Genomic DNA, 20,739 nt, shown 5'->3' on the forward strand with positions numbered 1-20,739 from the left:
CAACTCTAGAGATGTTAGGCAAGAAAACAGAGCCAATAAATTCTCAGAAAAAAAAAAAAAAAGAGCTTCCTTTGTCTTTGGGGGATTTGTGGGTTGTGCATGGGCCAGGCAGTGTTACTACGGAAGAGAACAAAAACAACACAGTAACTTTAGGCTATAGAGATGAAATGTGCTAGGTGGCAGAGGGAGGCCTTGTTTGGTGAGCAGGCAATTAAAGAACCAAAGGATTTTGAAACAGAGACACTTTACACAACAAGTGCACTATAGCTTCCTTTTTCACTGAGAGAAAACTGAATGCAAGCTCAGATAGACTATCTTATCTAGGATCACCAAGCAGAATAAGAAAAATGTGCATACAGTATCTCCCTATAAATTTCTTAGAAATATTCACTCTAAAATGAAAAATTACACAAAATTATTTAGTCCCTGATCATAAAATATCTAACCTGGAGACAGTCATTCCCATCTGCTAAGGAGCATTAGTGAACCATAGTCACACAATATTTAACAGATTACTCAAATCTAGAATTTCTAACAAAAGAAATCTTAACCTTGGGTACCTTAGGAAGTCTGGTGAAGCCTATAGACTCCATAGAATGTCCTTAAATACATAAAATAAAATATATATAAAAAAGGAAACCTATTACATAATATACAATTTTCAAATATTAAAAATAGGAGCAGGAGGCCGGCGCCGCAGCTCACTAGGCTAATCCTCTGCCTGCGGCGCCGGCACACCGGGTTCTAGTCCTGGTCGGGGCACCGGATTCTGTCCCGGTTGTCCCTCTTCCAGGCCAGCTCTCTGCTGTGGCCCGGGAGTGCAGTGGAGGATGGCCCAAGTGCTTGGGCCCTGCACCCCATGGGAGACAGGGAGGAAGCACCTGGCTCCTGCCTTCGGTTCAGCACGGTGCGCCAGCTGCAGCGCACTGGCCACAGTGGCCGTTGTGGGGAGTAAACCAACAGAAAAAGGAAGACCTTTCTCCCTGTCTCTCTCTCTCACTGTCCACTCTGCCTGTCAAAAAAAAAAAAAAAATAGGGGCAGGTGGTATGGCACCTGCAGCAGGTTAATTCAGTGTGTGGGACCCACGCATCCTATATCAGAATGCTGGTCTGAGTCTCTGCTACTCTGCTTCTGATCTAGCTCCTTGCTAAAGTACCCAAGAAAGCAGTGGAAGATGACTCAAGTTCCTGGGTCCCTGATACCCACATGGGAGACTGAGATAGAATTTCAAGTTCCTGGCTTTGGCCGGGAGTTGACTGGGGAGTGAACCAATAGATGGAAAATTTCTCTCTCTCTTTCTCTGCCTTGCAAGTAGATGAAAAATAAATAAACATTAAGAAAAGATGGCTTTAAAAATATATATTAAGGGGCCAGTGCTGTGGTGTAGTGGGTAAAGCCACCTGCAGTACCAGCATCCCATATGGGCACTGGTTCGAAATCTGGCTGCTCCATTTCCAATCCAGCTCTCTGCTATGGCCTGAGAAATCAGTAGAAGATGGTCCAAGTGCTTGGGCCCCTGCACCCAACTGGGAAATATAGAAGAAGCTCCTGGCTTCAGATCAGCCCAGCTCTGGCCATTACAGCCATTTGGGGAGTAAACCAGCAGATAGAAGACCTCTCTCTGCCTCTGCCTCTCTGTAACTCTGCCTTTCAAATAAAAAAAAACTTTATTTTATATATATATAAAACATTTGTGATATAGTGACATGTGGGATTTTTTACAAACAAGTTCTAGCAGTGCATCTAATAACTACTGTACTTTCAAAGTAATGGTAAATATAAATAATATTTTGAATGACTGCAACAATGGTTATGTAAAAACATCTGTGATTTCCTTGGTGAAAAAGTCACAGGACAGCTGGGTACTACTACTATAGCTTGTTGCCTACATGTGTCTTTTTTTCCCATCTAAATTTATTAATTTGGGGAGAGGTCTAAAAGTTATGAAACCCTGTCTAATACTTTTTCCTTCTTGTCCCTAACAATTATAATACTAAGTGGAAAAATGTAAAAGAAAGAGATTACATTTCTGGTCTGGTAATACAGAAATACACTGTTTTCATAATATGCTCTTGATTTTAAAGGATTATTTCCACATTCCCCTCTCTGAAGACAAACAAGGCAGGCGGTATCTGGAACTGATGTACGCTGGAGCTGCACTAAAGAACAGCTGGAGTCTTGCTGATGTTGGAGTATCTTTCTGTTCAACTCTCAAATGCTTTCTTAAGGTACATTGACCATACCACATTTGTCCAGGTTGTCTTTCCTGTTTTGAATAAAGTAATTGAAAAGTCAACCAAAGTAATTTCATAAACTTGGAGATGTTCTTACCTTCTGCTCTCTTCCATTTCTGTAATGGTTCTTAGGCACGCTCTGTGTTGTAAGAAGAAGTAAAACAAGGAGCCTGAATAGCATTCCCCTTGTTTTACTCATTCGTCCCCTCCTTTTCCTTACTCCTTTGCTGCCTGCCCCATCCAGAGCTCACCACCACACAATATAGGAAGAAAACCAAGGAACATTTCTGGGATATTGACACGCAGAGAACAGGATTAGCTGCCTCTATGGAGCACACAATCATTAGGGGCAGAGGAATGAGGAAGGAGAAGAAAGTTTTAGTAACAATAAAAATGAAGGTGCAGTTCATACATCAAGAGTATCCTCCAACTTACGCATGCAAGGGAGATAGCTTTTCCACTTATGGAGCTTCCTTGATTGATGGTGCTTAACTTAGGGCCCATGGCTGAGCTTTAAGAACCTTACACAACCCTACAATGGTAAAATATATAAAAGTATGCTCCTAGAAAGTTTCCTGGATAAACTATCCTTAGCTTCAATTTTTAAAAAAGATTTATGGACCGGCGCCGTGGCTCACTAGGCTAATCCTCCGCCTGTAGCGCCAGTACCCCAGGTTCTAGTCTTGGTCGGGGCGCCAGATTCTGTCCTGGTTGCTCCTCTTCCAGTCCAGCTCTCTGCTGTGGCCCGGGAGTGCAGTGGAGGATGGCCCAAGTGCTTGGGCCCTGCACCCGCATGGGATACCAGGAGAAGCACCTGGCTCCTGGCTCCTGGCTTTGCACCGTGCCGGCCATAGCGGCCACTGGGGGGTGAACCAACGGAAAAAAGGAAGACCTTTCTCTCTGTCTCTCTCTCTCACTGTCCACTCCGCCTGTCAGAAAAAAAAAAAAAGATTTATGTATTTACTTGAAAGGCAGAATTACAGGGAGACAGAGGAGGAGACAGCGAGAGATCCTCCATCTGCTGGTTTACTCCCCTGAATGACCATGACAGCCAGAACTGGGCCTGTCGGAAGCCAGGAACCAGGGGCCAGGAGCCCCTTCTGGGTATCCCACATAGGTGCAGAGGCCCAAGCACTTGGGCTACCTTCTGCTGCTTTCCTAGGTGCATTAGCAGGGAGCTAGATCAGAAGTGGAGTAGCCAGGACTCAAACCGGTACCCATACGGGATACTAGCACCGCAGACAGAGGCTTTACTTGCTATGTCACAGTGCCAACACCAGCTTTCAATTTTTTAAATGGACAGGTACTCCAAAGAATGTAAGAGCTGCTGTATTTGGGTGGAAGTATTATTCTATACTAGCTTTTTACCCCATATGAAAACTTGGGCCTCAAGGAACTTCAAAAAGCACATATTCTCTGCTAAATAAGGAACTAATCTTCTCATATCTAGCATTTAAAAAATTTTGTGATACTTTAACTTAAGTCCTTGTTTTATTATGTATTTTAATTTATTTGAAAGGCACAGGCATACAGAGAGACAGACAAATAGGCAAAAAATCTGCCATCCTTACTCTACAGATGCTAGCAACAGAGAGAGAAGCTGAGAGCTGGGAATTCAGCGCAGGTCTTCCATGCAGATGACAGGAACCCAACCACGTGGGGCATCACCTAATGCCCCCGAGAATGCTAGTTAACAGGAAGCTGGATCAGAAGCAGAGTTGGGACTTGAACCCAGCCACTCCAACATGGAATGTGGGCCTCCCAAGTAGCATCTTAACCACTGTGCAAACACCCACTCTAGTTCCTTAAAGTGTTTTACTAATTGACTAGATGAATGTTCAAAATGAATACATCAATAATCATTAAGTAGTATAATTTGTAAAGACAAATTACAGAATAGCAGGCATTACATGATGCCATTTAGATTTTTTTAAAAAGACCATCTTAGATGTGCTTTTTATATTTATATGAGCATTTAATATTTGAGTTGGCTGGAGGAATTTGATGGCTCCTCAGGGAAGTAAATAAAGTGTGCTAACAGCACACTGCACTCAATAAAAAAAAAAAAAAGGTAGGAACTATATACAATGAGGCTTCAAAATTTTCACATAAAAAGTGGTAAGTGTTTGGTGCAGTGGTTAAGATGTACATTGAGACTCCTGCATCCCATATCAGAGTGTCTGGGTTTGACTCCTGGCTGTACTTCCAATTCCATCTTCCTGCTAATGTACATCCTGGGAGGCAGCAGGTGATGGCTCAAGCAGTTGGGTCCTTGCTGTCCACATGGGAGACCTGGATTGAGTTCAACCTCCTGGCTTTGGCCTGGCCTAGTGCTGGCTGTTTAAGGCATTTGAGGAGTAAACTAGGGGGATGGAAGATTTCTCTCCTTTTGTCTCTCTCTCCCTTTGAAATATATAAAAATAAAGATTTTTTAAAAGTTCTTAGAAATGCATATTATGAAAAAAACTATGCATAGTTTTCATGATTATCTGGCATCAAAATAAACTTATCTTTTTTTAATTTATTTTTATTTATTTATTTTTTTGACAGGCAGAGTGGACAGTGAGAGAGAGAGACAGAGAGAAAGGTCTTCCTTTGCCGTTGGTTCACCCTTGGGCCATCCTCCACTGCACTCCCGGGCCACAGCAGAGAGCTGGCCTGGAAGAGGGGCAACCGGGACAGGATCGGTGCCCCGACCGGGACTAGAACCCGGTGTGCTGGCGCCACAAGGCGGAAGATTAGCCTACTGACCCGTGGCGCCGGCCAATAAACTTATCTTTTAATTTCATTTTCCACAAACTTTCTGGAGTCTCCTAATGCAGTAAAAAGTCTCCACCTCTGCTCCAAGTTTCTCTCACCAGAGGCAACCTGTGTGTTTGTAGTTTTATTTACAAAAACATTTCATAAATTCTGCTAATAAGGCATCTCCTATCACAGCAACACAAGCTTCACCCTGAAATCTTAACATTTTCCTGGAGTTCTAAAATCCTAATGACAGAAATAGAATGTAGAGGTGAGAGAGCTTATTCAAGAGGGTCTAATGCAGAATATCACTACATGCCACATGGCCAACACACAGGGAATAATTAGAAATTCTCAAGTCCCATGGAAATCTTACTCATTTAATTCTTTACTATGTCCAGTAGAGTCACATTTAGAGAATTTCTGTCACTAGTTTGGGCTCAGAGAATAACATCTTTAATATCTGAAAGTAAAGAATTACTTAAATACTGGTTTCCACCCCAACTTAGTTTCTGTTTAAACAACAGAAGATAACAAAGCAGGCCTATTCTAAAAGTCCACACTACTTACTGTATGTGTGTGATAATAGTCTAAAATGGGCTTAAGGGGGCCTGCGTGTGGCATACATAGCAAATTAAGCCTCTGCCTGAAATGCTGGCATCCCATGTGAGCGCTGGTTCTTCGTGGCCTGGCTGCTCCACTTCCAGTCCAACTCCCAGCTAATGGCATGGGAAAGGAGCGGATGATGGCCCAAGTACGTTGGCCCCTGCTAACTCCTGGAGAGACTCAGAAGAGGCTCCGGTCTCCTGGCTTCAGTCTAGCCCAGTGCTGGTGGTTGCAGCCATCTGGGGAGTGAACAAACAGATGAAAGATCTCCCTCTCTCTGTCTCCCACTTTCTCTAACTCTGACTTTCAAAATAAACAAATAAACCTTAAAAAAAAAATGGGTTTAGAGGGCCTACAACTCAACAGCTCTATGTGGGTGCCTGTGAAGGATCCTAATCTCAGGCCCCAGGATACACAAGAAGTTGGCTAGATGCCTCTGTGAAACAACACTTAGAGTTGATCTCCATTTTAATATTCTCCTAGGATGTCTTTAAAAAGTCTGGGACATGGGGTCGACGCTGTGGCATAGTGGGTAAAGTCGCCGTCTGCAGTGCCATATGGACGCCAGTTCTAGTCCCGGCTGCTCCACTTCCAATCCAGCTCTCTGCTATGGCTTGGGAAAGCAGTAGAAAATGGCCCAAGTCCTTGGGCCCCTACACTCGCATGGGAGACCTGGAAGAAGCTCCTGGCTCCTGGCTTCAGATGGGTACAGCTCCAGCTGTTGCAGCCAATTGGGGAGTGAACCACCAGAAGGAAGACCTTTCTCTCTGTCTCTCCTTCTCTCTGACTTTCAAATAAGTAAATAAATCTTAAAAAAAAAAAAAAAAACAAAAAAAAAGTCTAGGACAGCTCAGATACCAACTGAGACCAAGAATAAGAAAATTAAAGTTAGCATTTATCAAAAAAAATGGGTTTACAGCAACTAAAATAGATCATTAAAACATCCCACACCTCAAAGAATGTAGTCATACCTGCTCTATGTTGTTTGATCTACCACAGATAACGAGAGCTGTTTTTTAAATCACGTCATTGCTTTATAGTATAATTATATCCCCAGATTTAACCAGGACCTTTCCTCTTTATACTATCTCACTGTGTGCAAGTTAGTTCTACCTTCGGAGAATCTCTGCTAGCACCCCTTATTTTGATACAATTTAGAAACATTATAATATGAACAAAAATTTTTACAAAGTTCAAACACTTGGCTCTGGTAGGCAGTTTTCCTTTTTGAAAAGGTACAAGTAGGTAAGTGCAATGAAATAAACCCAAGATAATTGATTTCCCTATTTTGTTCATGTATATGTGTAGCTTTGTTTCTATAAAAAGAAGGAAAGATATTAGATAAATGCAGAGCAAATCTACCCTTAAATAAATTTTAAAACAGTTAATCCACCTTCCATGCTTTTTACATCTTTTCTTTAGTGATAATGTAGGCACATTTGGAAAAGTGAACAGGAGGGTAACACAAGAGTAGTGAGGAAAGAATATTGCACTAACTTTCCCATTTTTGAAAAAGAACTCCTACAGAGGCCATAAGCAATATTTTTATGGCATGCAACTCCACGTTCCACTAGCACAGGTGTCAGTCCTGCCTGTTCACTGCCAACGCGCTTACTGTTCACTACATTCCTATAAACCACGGCCTGTGATGTTGTAAAAACCCAGATTTTTGTCCAGCATGCAGAGATAATATTGCTTTTTTAAAAACATATTTATTTGGCCGGCGCCGCGGCTCACTAGGCTAATCCTCCGCCTTGCAGCGCCGGCACACCGGGTTCTAGTCCCGGTCGGGGCGCCGATTCTGTCCCGGTTGCCCCTCTTCCAGGCCAGCTCTCTGCTGTGGCCAGGGAGTGCAGTGGAGGATGGCCCAAGTGCTTGGGCCCTGCACCCCATGGGAGACCAGGAGAAGCACCTGGCTCCTGCCATCGGATCAGCGCGGTGCGCCGGCCGCAGCGCGCTACCGCAGCGGCCATTGGAGGGTGAACCAACGGCAAAAGGAAGACCTTTCTCTCTGTCTCTCTCTCTCTCACTGTCCACTCTGCCTGTCAAAAAAAAAAAAAAACATATTTATTTATTTCAAAGGCAGAGCAACAGAGAAAAGGAGAGAGAGAGAGAGACAGACAGACAGACGGCAGGGCGGGGGGGTGGGGGGGTCTTCCATCCACTGGTTTATTCCCCAAATGGCCACAACAGGCAGGTATGGGCCAGGCCAAATCCAGGAGCCAATGACTCCATTCTGGTATCCCATATGGGTGGCAGACCATCTTCTGCTGCCTTCCAGGCACACTAGCTGGGAGCTGGATCAGAAGCAGAGCATCTGGGCCTCAAACCAACACTCTGATGTGGGATACCAGCATCACCAGTAGCATTTAACACGCTGTGCCACAACACCTGACCCAGATATTGAGGACAGTACTGCTTGAGTTTTGCTGTTGTCAACCCGTGCCTAAACCAATACCCAACATACCACAGACTCTACATAAATATGTGCTAAATGGATGAATTGATAAAGGCCTTGAGGGACATAGAATGAAAATGAACAAGAAGGTATGTGGCTATAATTGGAAACGTCAGAGCAAGGTACTGAGATGTATTTCAGGGTCGGGATCCCTTGATCGTGGTATCTCCCTTCCATCTCTACCCTCAAGGCAAGGTGCCCCTGAGAATTCCTGCATTTCTCTCTGTCCAGAACAAGGTCCTCAGTTGTAAGCAGTAGAAACAAACCCTGAGTAACTTAAGCAGGAAATAAACTGAAAGACCCCGGGGTAGTTTACAGTCTTACCAAGAAGAGTGGAGAATCTGGCTCTAAGGTTACGCAGCCAGAAACGACACCTAAATCATGCCTCAGAACCAACCCAGGAAGGCTGCTCCTGCGGCCACCACGGCACCCCTGCAGCAGGCACTAGACACACTGCTGCCAGGGCTGGAAGGCTTCAGAACTGCCGCTGCCATGAGTGCTGCGTGTCCCTTGCTACTCTGCCTTACTGGCTTAGAATTCAAAGTGGAGGGGGACAATTAGGCCCCATTGGGAGCACCTTGTCACACATCCATGCCCTCCTGCAAAGGGGACAACTGTCCCGGAGGCTGTGTCTTCTAGAGTATGAGGTCGGCTCAGCTTCCCTAAGACTCCCTCTGGTTTCCCTGCCTCCTTATAAAGCCACACTCCCACCAGCCAAGTGCTGGGCTAAAACAGTTAATCCCTTCTGATATCCTTGGAATGTGAGAAGCTGTTTTCTGGTGAGAGACTGTGTTAATCTTAGTGCCATTGCTTAGATGTCTGTCAGAGAAGTTGGAACTTATACTATATTGATAAGACTAAAACTGATGGAAAATGATACACAGTTTAGCTTTTAAAAGACAGTGTGACTCAGCCTTCTGCCTCTCTGCTGAGCTGCCCACCTGGCCTGCCCAGGTGTATTCTCTCCATTCAACCATGTAAACTCGCTCTCCCCCAGTCTGAGGCACTGGGCATTCTCTCAGTTTCTGTCTGGAGAGGTGCCCATCTGTTCCTACGGATGTCCCTACCCTAATAAACCTTGCTATTTGCTTTCCACTTACAAAAAAAAAAAAAAAAAACAAAAAAAAAACAAGACAGTGTGAGGCCAGCACCGCGGCTCAATAGGCCAATTCTCCGCCTTGCAGTGCCGGCACACCGGGTTCTAGTCCCAGTCGGGGCGTCAGGGCACTGGATTCTGTCCCAGTTGCCCCTCTTCCAGGCCAGCTCTCTGCTCTGGCCCAGGAGTGCAGTGGAGGATGGCCCAAGTGCTTGGGCCCTGCACCCGCATGGGAGACCAGGAGAAGCACCTGGCTCCTGCCTTTGGATCAGCGCGGTGCGCCGGACGCAGCGCACTGGCCACGGCGGCCATTGGAGGGTGAACCAACGGCAAAGGAAGACCTTTCTCTCTGTCTCTCTCTCACTGTCCACTCTGCCTGTCAAAAAAAAAAAAAAAAAAAAGACAGTGTGAATTTACAGAGACCAAAGTCCATGAGCTGCATACGTGGTTTTACACTTCCTATACATTTTTATACACACACAAAAAAGGTAGATATGTTTCTTTTTTTTTTTTTTAAGATTTATTTATTCACTTGAAAGTCAGAGATACACAGAGAAGGAGAGGCAGAGAGAGAGAAAGAAGCCTTCCATCCCTTGTTTCACTCCTCAAATGATCACAACAGCCAGAGCTGAGACAATCCGAAGCCAGGAGCCAGGAGCCAGAAGCTTCCTCCAGTCTCCCATGCAGTGCAGGGGCCCATCTACTGCTTTCCCAGGCCATAGCAGAGAGCTGGATTGGAAGTGGAGCAGTGAAGACTTGAATCAGCGCCCATATGAGATGCCAGCACTGCAGGCGGCGGCTTTACCCACTATGCCACAGTGCCAGCTCCAACATGTTTCTTAAAAATGTGCAATTTAGGGGTGAGCATTTGGTGTCCTGGTTGAGGTGCCATTTGGGATGCCCACATGCCATATCAGTGTCTGGGTTCATGACCTAGCTCTGCTTCCTCTTTCAGCTCCTGCTGCTGTACATCCTAGAAGGCAGCAGGTAATGGCTCAGGTAGTTGGGACCTTGCCACACATGTGGGAGACCTGGAAGGAATTCCTGGCTCCTGGCTTCAGCATGACCCAATCCCAGCAGTTGCATGCATAAGGAAATGAACCAGCAGATGGGAGATCACTTGCTCGCTCTCTCTCTCTCTTTGCCTTTCAAATTAAAAAAAAAATTAATGCACAACTTACAAACGAAAACATACTTCTAAAAAAATGGCTATCTTTCAAAGATGAGCCATAGTGAACAGTCTAGAAAGAGTTTGGTGAAGAAAGGTTTTCCAATTAAGTGTCCCAGATTGCAAGTATAAATTCTCCAAGATGATGGTGGTATAAGAGGAGAAATTTATTAAGACATCTCAACTGGAATTCATTCACTTTAACAAAAACAAACATTGCTTCTCCTTCTTGTTCATTCTGGAATAGCTGGTGCAAGTTCCTGTTCATTTGGTGCTACAACTCCAAAACAGCAAAAAAAAAAAAAAAAAGAAGAAGAAGAAGAATATATATATATAAAGTAGAACTTGAGAAAAAAGTACAGTAGCGTTCAAGACATATGCCAACTTCTGCTTTGTTTCAAATTGCTTTAACTTTTCCTGTTTTGTTGTTAGTGTTCTTTTTAAAGATTTATCTTTATTTATTTGAAAGTCAGAGTTATACAGAGAAAGGAGAGGCAGAGAGAGAGAGGTCTTCCATCTGATGGTTCACTTTCCAATTGGCTGCAACAGCTGGAGCTGTGCCAATCAGGAGCCAGGAGCTTCTTCTGGGTCTCCCATGTGGGTGCAGGGGCATGAGGACTTGGGCCATCTTTTACTGCTATCCCAGGCCATAGCAGAGAGCTGGATAGGAAGTGGAGTAGCAAGGACTCGAACTGACGCCCATATGGGATGCCGGTGCTTCAGGCCACAGTGCCGGCCCCTATTGTTAATGTTAATATATGTATTTACAGGGAGTTTGCATCTGTTTTTTTGAAAGCAAACGTAGAATTATTCTCATGAAATAGTAGGATGTACTTGTTTTTATTGAAAAGTTGGTGTGCATCTCCTATGGCAGTGTCTTTGTTTGTAAAGGAGAAAATGTATTTACCCCTGGGTGTAACTCATCAGCCTTCCTTGATTCAGAATGCTTGGGGAAGAGTATCATGTAGGTATTAAGGTAGGGAGATGCTATCAGCTATGTGCATAAGGTGAATTAGCAAGTTGCTATTAATCAGTAACTATCTGTAACCTCCTAGTGCAACCAACAAGTATCTCCAACCAGTGAGCCTCATTAGAACTCCTAATAAATTTTCCCACAAAGACAAGTTTTGTAAAATGGTGGATATGTATTGTTGAAAATAGTGCAATGAGAACTGTTCCAGATACATTATGAATTATTTGGGCCTTGGATGTCATGCAACATTTATTATTTATTTATATGGTTAAAAGTTTCTGGAAACTGAAAAAAAAGATTTTATAGCAGTAATTTTCTTGATATTTAAAAACCTAGCTTTGTTAATAATTAATATTTCCTATGCACTTTTTAAAAAAGTATTATTTATTTATTTTCAGTTATTTGAAAGGCAGAGTGACAGAGATGAATCTTTCATTTCCTGGTTCACTCTCCAAATTCCTGCAATGACCAGGGTTAGGCTAGGCCAAAGCCAGGATCCTAGGACTCCATCCAGGTCTCCCATGTGGTGGCAGGGACCCCAGTACTTGAGCCATCATCTTCTGCCTTCTAGGATGTGCACTGGGAGGAAACTGGATGGGAAATGGAGTAGCCAAGACTTTAACCAGGCACTCCGATATGAGATGCAGGCATCACAGATGGTAAGTTAAGATACTGCACCAAACGACTACCACTCTTCCATGCATTTTTTTCCACCAGGGAAACCTTTTATTTAAGGAATACAAATTTCAGGGCTAGCGCTATGGCACAGTGGGTTAACACCCTGGCCTGAAGTGCCAACATCCCATATGGGTGCCAGTTCGAGACATGGCTGCTCCACTTCCAATCCAGCTCTTTGCTATGGCCTGGGAAAGCAGTACAAGATGGCCCAAGTTCTTGGGCCCCTGCACCCAGGTGGGAGACCAGGAAGAAGCTCCTGGCTCCTGGCTTCGGATCAGCACTGCTCTGGCCGTTGCAGCCATCTGGGGAGTGAACCATCAGATGGAAGACCTCTCTCTCTCTCTGCGTCTCCTCTCTCTGGTTTTTTGTTGTTGTTGTTGTTGTTTGTTTGTTTGTTTGTTTGTTTTTTGACAGGCAGAGTGGATAGCGAGAGAGAGAGAGAGAGAGAAAGGTCTTCCTTTTTGCCGTTGGTTCACCCTCCAATGGCCGCTGCGGCCAGCGCATCTCGCTGATCCGAAGCCAGGAGCCAGGTGCTTCTCCTGGTCTCCCATGCGGGTGCAGGGCCCAAGGACCTGGGTCATCCTCCACTGCCTTCCCGGGCCATAGCAGAGAGCTGGCCTGGAAGAGGGGCAACTGGGATAGAATCCGGCGCCCCGACCAGTACTAGACCCCGGTGTCCGGTGCCGCAAGGCAGAGGATTAGCCTGTTAAGCCACAGCGCCGGCCACCTCTCCTCTCTCTGTATAACTCTGAATTTCAAATAAATAAATAAATCTTTTAAAAAAAGGAATACAAATTTCATAAGTACAACTTTAGGAATATAGTTATTCTTCCCACCATACCTGCTCTCCCACCCACATTCCCACCCCTTCTCCTCCATCCTCTCCCCTTCCCAGTCCCATTCTCCATTAAGATTGATTTTCAACTAACTTTGTACATAGAAGACCAACTCTATACTAAGTAAAGATTTCAACAACAATTTACACACACACACATACACAAACTGAGAACAAGTTTTACAGTTAACTCTCATAATAGAATTCAGTGAGGACAGAGGTCCTACAATGGGAAGTTAGTGCACAGTGACTCCTGTTGTTAACAATTAACACTCTTATGCATGACATCAGTGACCACCCAAGGCTCTTGACATTAGCTGGCTACTATGGAAGCCTTTTGAATCCACAAACTCCATCAGTATTTAGACAAGGCCATAAGCAAAGTGGAAGTTCTCTCCTCCCTTTAGTGAAAAGTACATCCTTCTTTGATGGCCACTTCTTTCTACTTGAGTCTCACTCACAGAGATCCTTCATATAGAACATTTTTTTGCCACATTGTCTTGGCTTTCCATGCCTGAAATGCTCTCATGGGCTGTATAGCCAGACCAGGAAGCCTTAAGGGATGATTCTGAGGTCAGAGTGCTACTTAAAGCGACTGTCATTCTATAAGTCTGCTATGTGGACTGCTTCTCATGTTGGAACATTTCCTCCTTTTTAATTCTATCTATTATCATTACCAGACACTTGATCCTATTTATATGATCACTTTAACACTTAATCCTATCTATATGTTCACTTTAACATTTAATACGATCACTTTAACACTTAAGATGACATTTTTACCACCCAGCTTAATGGGATTTGGGGTCCCTCCATGTACTTTTGATTTTCATTTAAAGATAGCCAAATATTTTTCAATATTCCTTGTTACTGCTTATTCCAGAGACAGCTAAATGTATAGCTAGGTTATATAAGCTAATCTTATAGACAGTAATGTATGATTGGTCCAATGCTAAGAAGTTTCTTTTTAATTTACTTATCTAACATCATATAGTAGTAGCTAGTTAATTGCTTAAAATGATTTGGGTGTCTACTATTTTGCTTACATATTATTCTATTTGTTTTAATTTCATGTGTTATTTGTGTGTATATAATTATAAGTCAGTAATCACACCAAAGGCTAAAGAGAAATCAGAGGGGTCTTAAAGAAATAAGAATAGCTATTATATAAAAGAAATTTTTTTCTCTGTTTCTCACTACCTTTTTATCCAGTTTTCAGGAATTTTTGCCTACCCATAATTACTACAAGGATTAACTTGAACAGACACTGACCTCATTGAACCATAAGAAATCATGAATATGGCGAAAGGAAAATTCTGTATTCTTTTGTTATTGAGTGAGTTTCTGAGAAATAACAATGAAAAATCGCTCTATGTATTTTGTATTCACTGAAGAGCATAGCTTGCTGGGCTGGCTTTACCTGCAGCTAAAGAGGGACTGAGCTTTCTCCCAGTCATTTTTGTTGTTTGTTTTTGCTTGCTTGTTTTTTGTTTAATTTTTTTCCAATGTATTTATTTATTTTTTTGACAGGCAAAAAATATAGTGATAGTGAGAGAGAGAGACAGAGAGAAAGGTCTTCCTTTTTGCCGTTGGTTCACCCTCCAATGGCCGCTGTGACCGGCGCACTGCGCTGATCTGAAGCCAGGAGCCAGGTGCTTCTCCTGGTCTCCCAGGCGGGTACAGGACCCAAGCACTTGGGCCATCCTCCACTGCCTTCCCGGGCCATAGCAGAGAGCTGGACTGAAAGAGGGGCAACTGGGATAGAATCCGACACCCTGACCGGGACTAGAACCCGGTGTGCCGGCGCCGCAAGACGGAGGATTAGCCTGTTAAGCCACGGCGCCGGCCTGCTTGTTTGTTTTTTTAAGACCTATTTTATTTATTCGAAAAACAGAGTTATAGAGAGAGGTAGAGCCAGAGAGAGAGAGAGAGAGAGAGAGAGAGAGAGAGGTCTTCCATGGGCTGGTTCACTCCCCAAAGGACTGCAACGGCCAGAGCTGAGCTGATCTGAAGTCAGGCGCCAGAAGCTTCTTCTGGGTCTCCCACGTGGGTTCAGGGGCCCAAAGACTTGGGCCATCTTTTTCCAGGCCATAGCAGAGAGCTGGATCGGAAGTGGAGCAGCTGGGTCTCAAACCACCGCCCACGTGGGATGTGGGCACTAAAGGCCGCAGCTTTAACTTGCTGAGCCACGGCACCGGCTCCCAGTGATTTCAGTCACTGAAATGGGCCCAAGACTGAATCATTGCAGGTCTGAATCTCATCACCTCTCCTCAACAGCTTTGTCAACAACTCTGTGTTATCTTGTGGCAATGAACTGAATGTTTGTTAAATCTGCAGCTGGGTGGGGACCCTGGAGGAATCAGGAATCCTGGTGAGAGAAAGTGGGAATGGGAACAACAGGGGGACAAGACAGCAGTGACTGCCTGGAGGGCCCAGGGAGAATTTGCAGGCCAGCTTGTGAGAGCCTGCAGCCCTGGGGAATTCAGGGGGCACTGCACACTGACGTTGACACACATGCCAACAATGGGCCATTGGAGAAAAATATTATTGTCCTGAATCTGCAAAAAGAGGAAGTAAAGCCAGTTTCATTTTTTGTTAGAAAAATGACAATGTTAACCAACTTTCCTCCCCGCTTCCTTCCCCTTTCTCCCATGTGCTGTGTGTGTGTGTGTGTGTGTTTGAAAGATTTAATTTATTTACCTGAAAGGCAGAGTTACAGAGAGAGAGGGAGAGACACAGAGAGATCACTCCCCAGATGGCTGCATTGGCCAGAGTCGGACCAAGACAAATCCAGGAACCAGGAGCTTAATTAGGGTCTCCATGTGGTAGCAGGAGCCCAAGCACTTGGGCCATCTTCCACTGCTTTTCCCCAGGCCATTAGCAGGGAGCAGGATGGGAAGTGGAGCAGCCAGGACTAGTGCCCATATGAGATTCCAATGTCACAAGCGGTGGTTTAACCTGGTATGCCACCACACCAGCCCCTGTGTTTTAGTTTGGGTTTGGCTTGATTAAACTGTTGCTACCGGGAGGATTTGTATTTCCTCAAACTTTTCCTCTTTACTTCAAACATCCCTGTTCCATTGGCCTTCCTATTTAGACTGCAAAATAAAAGGAACAAAAAACCTTAAAAAAAAAAAAAAAAACCTGTGTTTAGTATTTCCCCTTTTAAATAATAAAAGTAAGTACATGTGGTTATTGTATTTTTTTTTTTAATCAAACCATACAGATAGTGAAGAGCTACAATGATAAACAGAAACTCCCTCCCAGGTAACCACCCAGAAAGGATTTTTTAAAAAACTGATGGAAGACTTAGAATCCAAGGTATTCCAGATTAACGTGCAGCACACGGAGAAGGGCTTTCTAACACCTCCATAAATACAGCGTGGTTACATACCGTCAACACTCCTCTTGTGCATTTTGGTCTGCAGACTACCGAGTAAGAAAGTCTCAAAGCCCTGCCACATCCCCAGGTCACTAAAAGCAGGGGAACTTGCTCGTATCCCCAGGGCAGAAGAACAAGCCTCAGATCAGAAGTCACAGCCCTGAACTGACCTTTGCTTTCACCCTTCACACCAATGTCACCCTCTGAAACATCTGTCCCTCAGTGCCACCTCCAGCCAATGAATTCCTTCCTTTTTTCTCCCTTTAGGAAGAAGAAAAGCCTACTCTCTACGTGTTCAATGCTGTAACCCAAGAGACAATGGCAATAATGGAGAACATTTCCCTTCTTGGTAAAAAAGTATCTGATCTGAGAACACTGGTCACTCTGAAATGTGGCTTCCCTGTGAGTGTCTACTGTCTCCGGACCCCAGAGCGAGTAGAGATGTATGACTGCAACTCTCTCAGGGACTACCAGACTGACATCGGTACAGCCCACACATGGGATACTCAGTACTAGGGGTGTCTGATAACCCATCTGTTTTTCCTCAATGCATTTCATTTGAAAGGCAAAAGGAGAGAGAGAGAGAGAGAGAGAATATCTCCCATCCTCTGGTTCACTCCCAAAATAATATGCAATGGCTGGAGCCGGGCTGGGGTTGAAGCCAGGAGCTGAGTTCAATCTCAGTCTCCTGCATGAGTGGCAGGCACCTAAATACTTGCACCATCACCTGCTGCTCCCCAAGGTATGCATTAACAGGAGTGGGCATCGGGAACAGAGCAAGGACTCGAACTCAGGCACTCTGATAAGGAATGTGGATTCCAGGAAGTGTCTTTTTTCTTTTTTAAATAATTTACTAACACATTAGATTCTCAGGGTCACAGCAAATGCATAATTTCTGCAACACGATTCTCATCAATTCTCATGTTAATATGATATTAATACAAAGAGAACATATTCAATGTAGTTTATAATGAAACTCTAAGAATACAATGATATTCCCTCTCCTGTAACTCTGTCTTTCAAATAAATAAAATAAATCTTTAGAAAAAAAAAAAGAAGTGTAAAAGGATGTGCAGCGTAAGTCTCCCTTCTTGCCCTCTAAGTACTCAACTCCCCCTCCACAGGTAACTGTTGGCATTAAGAAGATTTAGAATCCAGAGTATTTCTAAATTGAGTTGCAACAAATGCAATAGTTGTTTCTAAGCTTATTTCATGTCAGCATAGAGAGGCTATAACCTGCCAACACTTGTCTCTTAGCTCTGAGCCTATAGACTAAGAAATAAGAAGTCTCAAGGAGAGTACTGTGGTTTAGTGGGTTAAGCTGCGCCTGCAGTGCTGGCATCCCATATGGGCACTGGGTCAAGTCCCGGCTGCTCTGCTTCCAATCTAGCTCCTGCTAATGCATCTGGGAAAGCAGCGGAAGATGGCCCAAGTGCTTAGGACACTGCACCCATTTGGGAGACTCTAAAGAAGCTCCTGGCTCCTGGTTTTGGATTGGCACAGCTCTGGCCATTTCAGCTATTTGGAGAGTGCACCAGATGATGGAAGACCTCTCTCTCTCTCTCTCTCTCTCTCTCTCTCTCTTTCTGCTTCTGCCTCTGCCTCTCTGTAACTCTGCCTTTCAAATAAATACATAAATCTTCAAAAGAGAGAAAGAGATAATTCACATCATTTTTTTTAAAAAAAAAAAAAGGTGTCTTCAAGTTTCATTCTCAAAGCAAGATTTACTAATATCTTCCAGATGAAAGAGCAAAACACACATCAGCTTATCTTTTCCAAAATATATTTCATGCATATATAGAAGTAAGTTCATGTACATATTCTCTTTCTCCTCGTTAATGCAAATGATAGCATATGATACACACTGTTCTGAACCCTCCTGTGCAATCACATCTTAAAATGTTGCCAGTTATATTGAAACAATTTTTTAGATTTATATGCATTTGCTGGCTGAAAAGCTGCCTTAGTGATTGGCATTTTCCCTGGTAGATCACAACCTCTCTTTAAATACTGTACGTCCATGTCATGTCATGATGTAGCCAAACCTCTGTAAGACAAACTCATATCTGACAAACTGCCAGGCTCGTTTCACCCACAGTGTGAACAGATTACTGCTTGAGGTGAGTGAGTCCTTGCTGACAGTCAGAGCACCTTTAGGTAATTCTGTCCTGCAGCATTGGCTGCAGTGGGATTTGAGTACTCCCAACTTACACACAGGGCTTTGAAGGCACGTGTAAGTAGTTCAGCTTTTTATAACCACTAGATTTGTATTTATTGACATACACTTCTATCACATTCACAGAATTCTTTCATGTTATTTTAAATTGAGTCCTCAAAAGCTTGTCATTGATTATTGTCCCTGATTTGGTTTAGAAGAGAAGTTCTAGGATTTCTCCCCAGAGCACTTCCCTGTAATAGGCACCGCTGTTTTGCAGGCTTGCCAGAAGCTGGGCCCTGCCTGGAACAGCATAGGAGCCTATATGAGGAAGGACACACAGTGGCATTTGTCCCTAAGCAACCAATAATCTAGTTGTCTAACAAGCTACCAGACGATCAAAACAAAGCAGAGTCAACTCAGGACGACTGTTCTTCAGGCCTGTCCTGCTCAGACATGACACTTTAGAGCTGAAAGAAAATTTAGTGATAGCTTGGCCCAAACCTAACTTTTACAGATAAAAAAAAAAAAAAAAAAAAAGTATCTGAATGGTTACATGACTTGCTCAAGGTGTTTCAAGCAAAACACACCAACCCCTTAAAATGATTTTCTGACAGTGGGAACATTAGGGAATGAGAGTTTTCACATAAAATGAAGGCCCCAAGCATGAGCTAGGTAGGCTGCTTTGGCCACAGTGAGAATACAGGAAATCAGCGCCAACGCTAGGAAAGCAGGCCCTCAGAGGGGAAGGAGGGAGCGTCTTAGGCCTGCTTCATGCCCTTCGATCAAGCTTAGCTAGCTTTCTGCAAGCAGCCAGCCCACGTTTGTTTAAACCAGAGGCTTAAGGATCTTGGGTCACTTCTCTGGTCTCCCCTTTCTACTTAGTGAGGAATCCTTGCTGCTATCAAGAGGTAAATCTTAACCCCCTTCTCTAAAAGCAGTGGAAAAAGGAAGGTTTTGGAGTTGTGGTTAAATCTAGGTTGAAAACCAAAGATCTAAGTAGCTCAGTCAGTGTACATACTTGCTTATACAGAAATATACAAAGCTGCCTCTGCCCTCCAGGCATTTACTATAAAGTGGCAGAAGTGGGGCCCATATTCTCAGTTACAATTCAATAAGCCAGCTCAGTCAAGCTGGAGAGCTCAAGGGAAAGCATCCTGCAGGAATTCTGGATGATTTGAGAGGAGGAGTGGAAGACATTCCAGGATTCCGGAACAGGAGAAAAACAGAAGCCATGGGCGCATGAACACGGACTTATCCCAGGAAGGAACAGAGAGGAGGAGGGGCCTTGCCAAAAGCACAGGCCTCACAGGTGGAAGCAGCTTGAGACGTGCAGCCGCAACCAGGTCCACGTACATCCTGGAAGAGAATTGTCATCTAGTAGCTAACTGGTACGAAATACAGAAAGGGGAGAGGAGAGGCTAAAGGAAGAGTGGTGAGCTAACTAGAATGTAGTATCAACTATTTTCACCAGCAGTGGAAAAGACAGAAAGACAGATCTGCTAGGACAGGGGAAGGGAATTGAGGAAGAGAGTAGTGCTTTGGATTAGAGAGTATTTATGTTTGGGGTCTTGTCTTCTCTCTCTTTCTCTCCTCCTAAATGCCTGCAGTAGCTGGGGGCTGGTCTGGTCCAAGCTGAAGCTCACAAATCCTGGAACTTAATTCAGGTCTCCCATGTGGGTGGCAGGGACCTAACCACTTGAGCCTTCACCTGCTACTTCCCAGGATATGCATCAGCAGGAAGCTATACTCAGGAACAGAGCTAGGACTAGAACCCAGGAGCTCTAAAATGAGATGCAAGCCATCTCAATCAATAGTTTAACCACCAGGCCAAATGCCCACCCACCCCTCTTTTTTAAGTTACTCGGTTTATCATTAGGAACAAAGCTGTAAGAACAAACCGCATCTTCTAATTCTCTCCAAACGTGGAATGAGGGCTTGTGTGATGGATTGGGTTGGGAGATATTTATGTAGGCATCCTGCCCACACAGGGGTCAAGCCCTGTATAGGGGCTCTCTCTAGAGAATAAATATACAGAGGAAGCATCAAGGGTCAAAGGCCCATAGTCAGGACACTCTGAGTTCAGGGCAAGCAGACAGGGGAAGAGTCAGAAATGAGACACAGATGCTGCCAGAGACAGGAGAACCGGGACTTTGTATGAATAATATTAACAGATGATAAAGAAACAACTGTTGCTGAAAAAAGGCCAAAAACAGTCCTGAGAAAAAAACTTTTGATTTGGCTTAAAGGTCATTGGTGACCTCAGAGAGAATAGTTTTATTTTATTTTATTTTTTGACAGGCAGAGTGGATAGTGAGAGAGACAGAGAGGAAGGTCTTCCTTTTTGCTGTTGGTTCACCCTCCAATGGCCGCTGCGGAGGGCGCATCTCGCTGATCCGAAGCCAGGAGCC

The 20,739-nt window shown here is 44.1% G+C and overlaps 1 protein-coding gene across 1 annotated transcript in view; it reads left to right on the plus strand.

Moving 5' to 3' along the window:
* ANKUB1 (ankyrin repeat and ubiquitin domain containing 1) overlaps positions 1–20,739 on the plus strand; it is a 35,177-nt gene that overhangs the window by 259 nt on the left and 14,179 nt on the right. Inside the window, exons 2-3 of the mRNA XM_062178541.1 lie at positions 2,086–2,229; positions 16,441–16,657. Of these exons, the coding sequence (XP_062034525.1) occupies positions 2,086–2,229; positions 16,441–16,657 (361 nt within the window). The remainder of the gene's footprint in view (positions 1–2,085; positions 2,230–16,440; positions 16,658–20,739) is intronic.

This window comes from Lepus europaeus, chromosome 2 (genome assembly GCF_033115175.1).
Source record: "Lepus europaeus isolate LE1 chromosome 2, mLepTim1.pri, whole genome shotgun sequence".
Classification (NCBI taxonomy): Eukaryota; Metazoa; Chordata; class Mammalia; order Lagomorpha; family Leporidae; genus Lepus; species Lepus europaeus.